Consider the following 12,477-nt stretch of genomic DNA (forward strand, 5'->3'; position numbering starts at 1 on the left):
ATTCAGTTATTCAGTTCAGCCTTTCTCCTCCAACTCCATCAGCATCTTTAAGTCGTTTGATCTCCAAGGTAAATGCTGTACATTAAACTTAATAAAACAAGTTTATTGCACTACATTCTATTGTTCAGTATTGTGTTTTTATACAATATTCGTTATTTTTAAATACATTTTTCTTATTTAAAAACATTTAACAAAACAATTGTGGTGTTTTTTGGGTGTCCGGAATGGATTAATGGCATTTCAATTCATTGTAATGGTGAAAATTGACTTGACATACGAATAATTTGAGTTACGAGCTCCGTCACGGAACGAATTAAACTCGTAAGTCAAGGCCCCACTGTATCTGGCAAAAACTCTCCTTTCAATGTGAGGGAGGAATTAAGATATTCTCAGATAAACAAAAACTAAGGAAGTTAGACCATCCCTGAAAGAAATGCTACAGGGAGTACCGTAGGTTGAAATGAAACAACAGCATACAGTAAATCACGGTGTTTGAAGAAGTAAAATCTTCGTAAAATAAATACAAGAGCAATTATAGAAGCTCGTATTAATGTAACTGATTTATAACATCACTTTTTGTTTTTTACATAACTTAAGATATTAATATTTTAATAGTTATATTTAAACTAGTGGTTCATGCACGGGGGGGGGGGGGGGGGGGGGTCCCTCAGCCTGGCCTGCAATGACACAAGTGTTCCAGACTGGCCAGAGGCCCTCTGCAGCCAGGCATGGAACACTTGCCTCATTGCTGTGGTGACGAAGCAAGCATTCTGCCAGGCCACTCACACCCCCCACCCTGGGACTGGGGGACTCTGGCGGAGCTGAGAGGACTGGGTGCCACCATCTTGTGGCTATGGGTACCAACATCTTTGTGATGGAGTGATGGTTAATTTGCATATTACCCTTTTATTAGATAGGATGAGTAGTATTCCTCAGGAACCCCATATAATTCAACTCCATATGATGGCAATAAATACGTTCTTTATGAGCAAAGGATCCTCAAGAAAGGAGTAGGTATTCTTGGCACTGAACCTTCTTATTTCAGATGATTCAACTAAATGTCTCTAACTGGATGGGAAAGCAGTGATGTAGAGAACTGAACTCCAAGGTTCTTTCATCACGTGGTTATAGTTCACATTCTCTCAGAGCCTTTTTCATCAGGAGGAGATGCTCTTGGCAGACAAAAATACATCATCCCTACATCTGGTCTGATAGCCAGCCATATGCACTATACTGAACTTAAGAGACACAATAAATAAATCAGACCTAATAATAATATGAATATACATAATATAACTAAACTGTAAACTTAAAAATAATTAAAGTGGTACATTTTACATTGAGTATTTTATCACAATAAAATAATTGGGAAAAACATATGACCTCCATCTAATTATGACTATCAAACAAACACAAATTGAAGAATATTATACAAAATAGCTAGGCTGTTCTCTTATAAAATGCCACACTCATGAAAGACAGACAGACTATGGAGCTACTCTAGGATACATAAGACTAAAAGATCATGAAAACTAACTTTAATGTGTAGCATTGCACTGACCTAAGGACCTGTTTTTGGTTGTCCTATAAAAAACATTATTGGGACAACTGGCAAAATACAATTAAGGTCTGTAGATAATCCTGTATAATAAAAGGCCTAATATGCTAAGTGTTTAGTCAACCGGTTGGCCGTTCAACCAATCAAAGTGTAATATGCTAATGATATGCTACGGCCGCTCAACCTCTCACTATGACGTGCACTGACCACCAGGGGGCAGATGCTCCGACCAGTAGGTTAGCTTGCTGCTGGGGTCCAGCCAACAGGATAGAGCGAGACGGGCTAGACATGTCCTCGAGCCCTCCCATGGTCCCTCCCCGTTGGCCAACCTCCCTCATCCCTCCCTGGCCCTGATTGTGCACGGGTGGGGTCCCTCGGCCTGGCCTGCGCCCTCTCAGAATCTGCGCCCTCTCACAATCTGGGGATGTCGGAGAGCTGGTTTCAGCCCAATCCCACAGGTCAGGTCGAAGGACCCCACTGGTGCATGAATTCGTGCACCGGGCCTCTAGTCCTATATAATAAAGAGGCAATATGCAAATTGACCCTCACATTGCATCACAAGATGGCCACCCCCACGTCATCACAAGATGGCCGACACAAGATGGCCACCCCCATGTTGTCACAAGATGGCTGGCAGGGGAGGGCAGTTGGGAGGGGACCAGGCCTGCAGGGGAGCAGTTAGGTGTCAATCAGTCCGGCAAGTGGTTAGGAGTCAGCAATCCCGGATTGTGAGAGGGATGTCCCAGATTGGAGAGGGTGCAGGCTGGGCTGAGGGACACCCGCCCAGGGTACGAATTTTGTGCACCGGGCCTCTAGCAGTATTATGTTACAGTAAACCCTCAATTTTTCAGACCTCAATATAATGAACTTTGGATTTAATGGCAAAATTTCCAATCTGTATGCCAATACCTGTTACTTTTAAAATGCTTTCAACTGTGATTTGCTTATAATTAAATTAACATGTTATTTTTGCTATTAATTCACTGTTATTTTTAACAAATTTTAGCAAATAGGCCATATGTGGTGCAGGAAGCCACCCACTGCTGATACTATCATGAAAGTGCACCAAGGAACGTGGAAGGCCGATGGACCTTGGGCGCTAGCAGGGCTGACACTATGCACTGATTGTTCATGTTGAGATAGTGGTGGCTCAAGGCAAATTCCCTAACCTAATAATCCTTTTTCTGTTTACCAAACTTTACCTTTGATATACTAGTATGCATTGTTAAAGGGCAAATGTTTATTCAAGTAAATAAAAAGCGGACTAGCCAGAGGTCAGTGTGCTCTTCATGAAAGAGACACCACCTGGCCCCAACTCCTTAAAAATTCATATTTCTTGTCTACTGTTTTCATTTGTGCGTTGGCCCCTCCTTCAGATCCTGAACCCATCCGTGCAAGTTGTAGCAATGTGGGAAAAAACACTGTAGTAATTTCACTGACATAAATAAATATTACTTATCTACAACCATAGTCTACATATTTAAATGCAAGAGTCACCACTCATAAGCAATGTTAGGTGAATGATTAGCACGTGCTCACGCGAGGTAATTGGCTCTGTTGTCAAGTGGCGAGTCTTTCTGCAGCAGTTTTAATGCGTGCCGGCTGATTTTCCAACATATGTGAAGCCACGCCCCCGCCATGTGCACTAGTTTACTCACAGTGACTGGTGAATGCACACATTTACTAGACCTATTCAGTGTAAATTTAAAATTACTGTGCTACATATAGGAAACTTTTCTGTGAAATTAAACTTTTCATACATACTTAATTTCAATTACCCAAACATGTCTATATAAGTAAAAACAGGTTAACTAATTTGTCAATTTTTTAACACATGCATTTGGAAAACCTACTTTATTATATAACAGACTTTTGGCTTTAATGAACATCCCCTCACTCAAATTAGTCCATTATATCGAGGTTTTACTATAATGTCAATCTTCTGATTTAGCTCATTGTACTATGGAAATATTATTGTTCTTAGGAAAAAACATTACATATTATAAAATATTTGTTTTTAAGGGTAAAAGGGGTATGAGTGAAACTTTCTTTTAAATGTTTCACAAAAAATAATATCAGTTAATTATATAGGAAGAGAAATGATGGAGTAGATGTAGTAAGTAAAAATATAAACAACTGGGGGATCTAAGTAAAGGTATATGGGACTTCTTTATATTATTCTTGCAACTTTCTGTAAGTTTGAAATGATTTGAAAATAATACAAAAATAAACAAAACCGCAAAACCAAAACAAAACACAAAAATAGAATAAAGGCCCCACAGTTACATATTAGTGTATGGTTAAAAAAGACTCATCAAGGTAATCCAGAGTATGCTATTCTATTTAAGATTACCAGTAAAATGAAAATATATCAAGTCATGCTTTAGATTATATTAATGGTCAAATCATTTAAGACTCAATACACCAGATGTTTTGTGAAACTTGAACAGTCCAGAAGCAATAGGATACTCTGGATTGGATATATTTCTAATGTAACTACTCTCATGTCATGTGGGAATTGTTAACTTGTCTCTTGCAGATAGTAGGCTCCTAGAAGACAAGGACAATGTTATGGTCATCTCAATATACACAACATTAGAGTAACAAACTGAACTAAAAGCAATCCCTCCAAAGCACATGTCTGAGTATGAACAAAGACTTTGATATACACATAAAAAAAATTGCATGAAAGCATTTTCAACAGTACTTTCATTAAATGACAGCTCTTTACAAAACTAGTAGAAACAGAGGTCTAAAGCATCTGGTTCTAAAGCAGAATATTTACTCTGGGGTGTAAATAAGCCTGCATATTTAATAGGCCAGTATCATAGAAATTATATGATTATATCTCCATTAGGAAGAACTAGCATCTGTTATTCACCTACCATGTGCTCAGTTTCTATGTGGAGAAACTGAGGCTCTGAGCAGCTGAGTAATTTCCCCACTATCACACAGCCAGAAAAGGGTGAGGCCAGGAAATAGTGAATGAGGCCAGAAAGTGAGACGTAGGTGCATTATAAAGCCCTTGCTCTTTCTGCAACTTCAAGCAGCCATTGAATATACATTTCTCTGTACCACTCTGTATAATAAGCATGATAATTCCTATTTAAATGGCTTTGATAAAATTTAAATGACATGGTATCAATAAAAAAATCACTCTGAAAAGTATAAAAAGTTCTACAAATAATAAAAAACAATTATGATCTGTCTAGCTATCTGTCTGTCTAATTTGCTTGATCCTCAAACTCATTTTGAAGTAGTCAGGGAGGTGTTATTCTCCCATTTTAGTAGATGTAGGGAGTATAACACTCAGAAAGATTAAGTTACTTGTTTATGAGTCACAAAGGCAGGACTAGATTCTGAATCTTACGTCTTCTATTTTTTCCTTAAAAACAATATTTTTATTGATATCAGAGAGGAAGGGAGAAGGCGAGATAGAAACACCAATGATGAGAGAGAATCACTCACTGATCAGCTGCCCTACACTGGGGATTGAGCCCACAACCTGGGCATGAACCCTGATTGGGAATCAAACCATGACTACCAAGTCCGTAGGTCGATGTTCTACCACTAAGCCACACCGGCTAGGCTGTTTCTATTTCTATAACATCATGATGCATCTAAAATGTAAACTCATATGCATTATGCATAACCCATGGATACAGATAGTGTGGTGAAGGCCTGGAGAGGGGGCAGGAATGGGATGAAGGGGGTCAATGGAAAAAGGGGAACATCTGTAATACATTCAACAATAAAGCTAAAACAAAAAAAATTACAAAGCCCTATTAATGCAGCAAAAGATCATGGAAGAAAATGTTAAGGGAAAAAAAGGTCATGTAGATCCTTAGAAGAAAAATTACATGCATTTAAAATGTTAAAATTGGCTTACATATTAAATATAAACTTACAAATGTATTTGGGGACAGACATTTTAATCAGTTGTATTAATTTTATAATGTACTTGTTATACTTGATTAATTAGCAAAACACTTATTCTGGAAAATGAGGCATACACATAGGCTTTTCACACAATACAACATAAATTATTAAGTTCCCCTACATGAACTTTTGTAGTGTATTTAAAACCTAAAGTGAGGCTAGGTATAATAAACTAGTGGCCCGGTGCATGAAATTCGTGCACATTAAAAGAAAATTAATTAGAGGAAATATTTTAATATTGCTATTTGCCCTTTCTCTATAATAGAAGCTTCAGAGATTAAAGAAAATTAGTAAAATGTATATGAAAATCTTCCTCCTGTCAGAGTCTGGGGCACGCCGCGGGACCCAGAGTCAAGTCTGCCCCCACCCGCATGCACCTCAAAATCGTGCGAGACCCAAACCCGGACCTGGCTGACCCTACCCCCGTCAAGTCCTGCCGGGTGGGGGGCACAGCCTAAGGTCCCTCGCCCAGTGCTGGGCAGGGGGCGCAGCCTCAGGTCTCCTGTCAAGCCCCGCTGAGTGGGGGGCGCAGCCTCCGGTCCACCGGCCCAGTGCCAGGACGGAGGGCGTGGCCTGAGGTCCCCAGCCCGGGCACCGGGGCGGGGGGCACGGCCTGAGGTCCCCCTTCAATCCCCACCAGGTGGGGGGCATGGCCTGAGGCCTCCCCGTCAAGCCCTGTTGGGCCAGGGGCGCGGCTTCAGGTCCCTGCTGATTGCTTGTTATGGCTTGTTATGGGAACCCCGCCTCCGCTGTGGGCGTAGCCATCTTGTGACAGTATGATGGAGTGAGGGTCAATTTGCATATCATCTCTTTATTACATAGGATAAGCCTCTCTCGTACAGATATCCTCACTTGTTTTTATAAATTTGTTCCTTGGTTTATTATCTCAAAGAAATACGAAATAACTAACAATATGAATAGCCAATATCATAGACCAGATACCCATCCATGCATTATCATTCTTTTAATTACTATAAAACATGTCAAGGTAGTACTATTATCATCTTCAGTATTATAGATGAGTAAATAGAAGCTCAGTATGGTTAAGTAAACTGCTTAGTTACATGATTGTAACTGGAATTCTAAACAAGATCAAATTAACTCTTGAGACCTTTATAACTACACGGCAACGTCTCAACAATTTCCAAGTGTGGTGTGATGCTATGTTAGGGAAACTTAGAGTAAATGAATCAGAGAACTCTCAACAGGAAAGGTCAGGTTACCTATTGAATATAATAAAAACAGAAACCACTACAAAATTTTAAAAGATTCTAGAAAACTATTTTAACATCAAAAGATGAATTGAAGTGACAAGAGAAAATAAACTTTTAAATCTCCTACTAAAAAAAATAATGGTATTACTGAATACCAGATACATGGAAAGATGCTACATTATTACAATAATCCTTAGGCCGCTTATTTAGAATTATTTATTTTTAAAAATCTTTATTGTTGAGAGCATTACTAATAGATGTCCTCCTTTACTCCCTCCCCGGAGACCCTCCCCCCTTTTACCTGGTTCCTACCCCGTGCCAGGCCTTCACCACTATTGTCTGGGTCAATAGGTAATGCAAATCTCTATAATAATAAAAGTGTAATATGCTAATTAGACCAGACAGCCGAACAACCTTCTGGATGTCCTTTCAGACGAAGCCAGGGCTGCAAGGGCCGAGCCCCTTGCACAAATTTCGTGCATGGGACTTCTAGTATGCATGTAAGTCCTTTGGTTAATCTCTTCCCCACATCCCCTTTTCCCTCTGAGATTCATCAGTCTGTTTCATGTGTCCATGCCTCTGGTTCTATTTTATTCATGTTTATTTTGTTCATTAGATTCCACGTTAATTTATTTTGAGTTTTAGATTCAATTGTTGATAGATACATATTTTTTGCCATTTTATTGTTCATGATTTTGAGCTTTCTTTTTTCTTCTTCTTCTTCTTTTACCTCCTTGAACAATTTATGTAACAATGATTTGATGGTGATGAACTCCGTTAGCTTTTTCTTGTCTGTGAAGCTCTTTATCTGACCTTCAATTGTAAATGATAGCTTTGCTGGGTAGAGTAATCTTGGTTGTAGGTTCTTGCTATTCATCACTTTGAATATTTTTTTAAAAACCGTTATTGTTTAAAGTATCACATATGTCCCCTTTGCCCCACATTGACCCCTTCTAGCCTGCCCAGAGCCCCCACCCTAAGCCTTCACCATATTTCTTGCCACTCCCTTCTGTTGAGAAATCAGCTCACAGTCACATGGGTGCTGCCTTGTAGGTAACTGCTTTTCTCTTGCTGCTTTTAAGATTCTCTATTTGTCTTTAACGCTTGGCATTTTTAATATGATGTGTCTTGGTGTGGGCCTCTTTGGATTCCTCTTGTTTGGGACTCTCTGTACTTCTTGGACTTGTAAACCTATTTCACCAGGTAGGGGAAGTTTTCTGTTATTATTTCTTCAAAGAGGTTTTCAATATCTTGCTCTCTCTCTTCTCCTTCGGCACCCCCATAATGCAAATGTTGGTACACTTGAAGTTGTTCCAGAAGCTCCTTACACTATCTTCATATTTTTGATTATTTTCTCTTCTAGCTCTTCTGATTGGGTGTTTTGTGCTTCCTCATATTCCAAATCATTCATTTGATTCTCAGAATCCTCTACTCCACTGTTGAATCCCTGTAAATTATTCTTTATTTTAGTAAGTGTATGCTTAATGTCTGACTGGGCCTTTTTCATGTCTTTGATGTTCTCACTAAGGTTCTTAAAATTCTCACTAAGATCCTTGAAAATCTCACTAAGTCCCTTGAAGCTCTCATTAATATCCTTGAGCAACCTTATAACCATTGTTTTGAACTCTGTATCTAGTAGTTTGCTTGCTTCCATTTCATTTAGTTCTGTTTCTGGAGACTTTTCTGTTCTTTCATTTGTGACCTGTTTCTTTGTCTCCACATTTTGGCTGCTTCCTGGTATTTGTTTCTGTGTATTCTGTAGAGCTGCTATGTCTCCTGGAATTGGTAGAGTGGCCTTATGTAGTAGGTGTTCTGTTGCGTCCAGTGTTAGGCCACCCAGCAGGAGCTACAGAGTAATCTGCTGATAGCTGCTACTTGTACTGGGTTTGGAAGTGCCCAGGCAATGCCCAGCTCTGAAGGAAGGCAGGCTGGTGCTACTGAAAGGTATGGGGCATGCTGATGACAGAGCTGCTTGTTTGAGAGATTTTAGGGAATTCTGTAGCCTGAGCCAGGACAGGCCATTCATATGCAATAGCCGCTGCAAACAGCTTGGGTGGGGCTGTAAATTGGGTGGGGTGTGGTCTCAGGGAATCACCAGGGGGCAGCAAACAATGTGAGACAAGCCAGTGACAACTCAGATATGGCTGCTGGTCAGCTCTGTGAGTTGTGGGGAGGTTCCAGCACAGGAACAATGAACCTTGTGAGATCTCCTGTCTGGAAGAAAGCTGCACCTGAATTCCTGCCCTGATGCCAGACAATCCAGTTCCTCCCCATATGTCCCTGGATCCCCCAAAGCCGCTGCCCCAGTGCTGGAGCCCAGAGGGATTGAGTCTGAGTAAGTCTGTGTACTGTCCCTTTAAGAAGAACTACATGGGTCTCCAGCAGCCTCCATGTCACTCAGTCACAATCCCCACTGTTTTTCACAGCCCGAAGTTATGAGGACTTCTCTTCCCAGCTCTGGAATCCTGGCTGGGGGTCTGGAAGCCCTTGCTTCTCACCTGAGACCTCTGCAGCAGAGCTATCCCTCCATATTAAACATGCCACACGTGGGTGTTGAATCAGTCTGTTCCGCGCCTCCACCCCTCCTACCAGTCTCGATGTATTTCTCCTTTACTCCTCTAGTTGTATGACTTCCATTCAGCCAGATTTCAGGTGGTTTCGAATGATGGTTGCTCTGTATTTTAGTTGTAATTTTGATGTGGTTGTGGGAGGTGGCGAGTACCAATGTTTACCCTACACTGCAGTCTTGGTTCTCTCTCTTATTTAGAATTATTAAAGTTTTAGTATAATACCTGTAATTTCTCCTAGAATCATATTTTGTATGATATTCCTATTGATTTTCATTTTTTAGGAGGGGTAAAAGTACATGGAAATGCTCATAATCATAGTTGATATTCCATTTCCCCCCACAATGGGGCTTATTTTTACCTAGATTTTATACTATAGATCATTAATTGTAAAAATACATAAAGATGTACTTATTCACACTTTAAATAAGATTGAGATCTTTCACACCTATCATCATTATTATCTACCCTATATAATAAAAGCCTAATATGCTAAGTGTCTGGTCGTCCGTTCAACCAATCAAAGCATAATATGCTAATGATATGCTAAGGCCGCTCAACCGCTCGCTATGACGTGAACTGACCACCAGGGGGCAGACAGTTGACTGGTCGACCAGTCACTATGACGTGCACTGACCACCAGAGGACAGACATTCCGACCGGTAGGTTAGCTTGCTGCTGGGGTCCGGCCAATAGGGACTGAGTGAGTTGGTTCGGACATGGCCTGGAGCCCTGCCGCAGTCCCTCCCCGGCTGGCCCACCGCCCGTATCCCTCCCTTGCCCCGATCATGCACAGCTGGGGTCCCTCGGCCTGGCCTGCACCCTCTCACAATCTGGGACCCGTTAGGGGATATTGGAGAGCCGGTTTCAGCCTAACAGTGGAACAGCTGGTTGCTATTATGTGCACTGACCACCAGAGAGCAGACGCTCAAAGTAGGAGCTGCCCCCTGGTGTCAGTGCTCTTGCACAGGGGGAGCGCTGCTCAGTCAGAACCCAGGCTCACGGCTGGCGAGCACAGCAGCAGTGACAGGAGCCTCTCCCGCCTCCACGGCAGCACTAAGGATGTCTGACTGACCACTTAGGCCTGCTCCTGGACATCCCCTGAGGGCTCCTGGGCTGTGAGTGGGTGAAGGCCAGGCTGAGGGACCCCCCGAGTGCACGAATTTTGTGCATTGGGCCTCTAGTCTATATATATAAAAAGCCAGCGACCATAACGCCGTAACGACCGGTCGCTATGACGCTCACTGTGGCCAGCAAAATGGCCCGATCAGGGGGTGGGGACATCCAGCCAACCTCCCGCGGTCCCTCCCCCCTGGCTGGCCCACCCACCCTTTCCCCCCTTCCCCGGCCAGCACGCTCCCGATTGGCCGCCCCACCACGATAGGCCTGCAGCCTCTCCCACTGGGTGGTCCCGCCCCTGATTGCCTCCCCACCCCATTTTATGGCGGGCCAGCAAACCCATCGCCCACAGCCCCTCCCCATGGCCATACTTAATTTTGTTAAAAATTAACAAAATTTCCAAAAGCAAAAATATTTTTTAAAACTGTTTCACATTTACAAGTACAAAAGACATGATAAATCTAAGCAGGTTCAATATTATGAAGTTCAGAATGTGTCCTATTTCATAGAGAAACTAATAAAAAGGCAAATATTGAACCCACTTTATAGCAAATCCTTACAATTTTATTTATAAGATAATTAATTTATATTAATTCCCTAAAAATACCAATTGAAGCCCAAAGTGAATGATCAAATCTAACAAAAAAATAATTAAAACACTTACAAAAAAGAAACATTAGAAACAAATTAAAATTTATAAATAAAAAAGAAACTAATAAAAACCTGTGGTATGGTGGATAGGATGACAGTATTCTCAGCAGGGACTGGCAGGACAGGGATCACAGGGACAGTGGGAGAAGAGAGAGGTACAGCTTCTGTTGGCTAAAAATCATCAATGACAAAAAATCAGGAAAAATGTCAAAATAAAAAGGAATCACATAACAGAAAGTTTGTCATGAATTATAGTTTTCAGAATGAACTGAAAAGTAGGTAAAATATTAATATATTACCTCAATTTGAATGAGAAAATGATTTCCAGAAAGTATTTTATTAATAATTATATCACAAATATTTTAATTACTCTGCAGTTAAAAAGAGTGACTACTCCTTAGATCAGTGGTTCTCAACCTTCTGGGCCTTTAAATACAGTTCCTCATGTTGTGACCCAACCATAAAATTATTTTCGTTGCTACTTCATAACTGTAATGTTGCTACTGTTATGAATCGTAATGTAAATATCTGATATGCAGGATGGTCTTAGGCGACCCCTGTGAAAGGGTTGTTCGACCGCCAAAGGGGTCATGACCCACAGGTTGAGAACCGCTGCCTTAGATGTTTTTAATGAAAATAATAAAAGATAACTATTTATAATGCTCCTCCTCAAAGCGACAAGACACTAGCTTCAGAGACAGACTACAAAATATTTTTCTAGCATCCAGAATATATTTGACTACTTTCCTCCTTGTATTGAAAGAATCAAAAGTAATTCCATTTGCCTATCAGGTAGATAATTGGGCCTTACAAATCTACAGACAAAAGATTCAAAAGATTCCAAAATTGAATCTGTATAACTTAAACTAATCTGTGCTATTAACCTCTATTATCAAGAACCTGCCTGTAAAGTCATTAATGCAACTAGCATTCATTGAGTATCTATTATATGCCAGACATATTTTGGAAAAAATGAAAAAAGAAGTGGCAACTCTAGTGACATATTTAAACTATAAAGCTTTGATATTTGTACTAAACTAGTGGCATGGAGCACAAAATCCGTGCACTGGGGGGGGGGGGGGGGAAACCCCCCCCAGCCTGGCCTGTGCCCTGTCACAGTGTGGGAGCCCCATGATCCATCACCCCAAAGAGGTAGGCCTTGCCCACCCATCTGGGGCTCCTCGATGGATTGCCCCAAAGAGGTAGGCCGGGCTGGGCCACGACAGAGGCTTGTGGACCCCCAGTGCAGGTGTGCGGAGGCTTCCGCCGCAGCCCTGTCCCCGGCCCCGACACTGCAAGTCCCTGCCCACCTGCGCCTGCTGCGCACGCAGCCTCCAGCTGATTGGTCGTTACGCATGAGGGCATCCCAACCATTTGCATATTAGCTTTTTATTAGTATAGATTACTCTATGTGACTTGATTCAATTAT

General features: G+C 41.4%; 1 protein-coding gene across 19 annotated transcripts in view; it reads right to left on the minus strand.

The window, feature by feature from the left end:
• DLG1 (discs, large homolog 1 (Drosophila)) overlaps nucleotides 1–12,477 on the minus strand; it is a 294,073-nt gene that overhangs the window by 144,719 nt on the left and 136,877 nt on the right. For 13 of the 19 annotated variants that reach the window (XM_014545303.1, XM_005873177.2, XM_005873172.2 and 10 more), the window contains one exon: nucleotides 11,121–11,219. The exons of the other annotated variants lie outside the window; for them this stretch is intronic. In XM_014545303.1, coding sequence (XP_014400789.1) covers nucleotides 11,121–11,219 — 99 coding nt within the window. The remainder of the gene's footprint in view (nucleotides 1–11,120; nucleotides 11,220–12,477) is intronic. 19 annotated transcript variants of the gene reach the window in all.

The sequence above is a fragment of the Myotis brandtii genome, unplaced genomic scaffold, assembly GCF_000412655.1.
Source record: "Myotis brandtii unplaced genomic scaffold, ASM41265v1 scaffold4, whole genome shotgun sequence".
NCBI classification, from domain to species: Eukaryota; Metazoa; Chordata; class Mammalia; order Chiroptera; family Vespertilionidae; genus Myotis; species Myotis brandtii.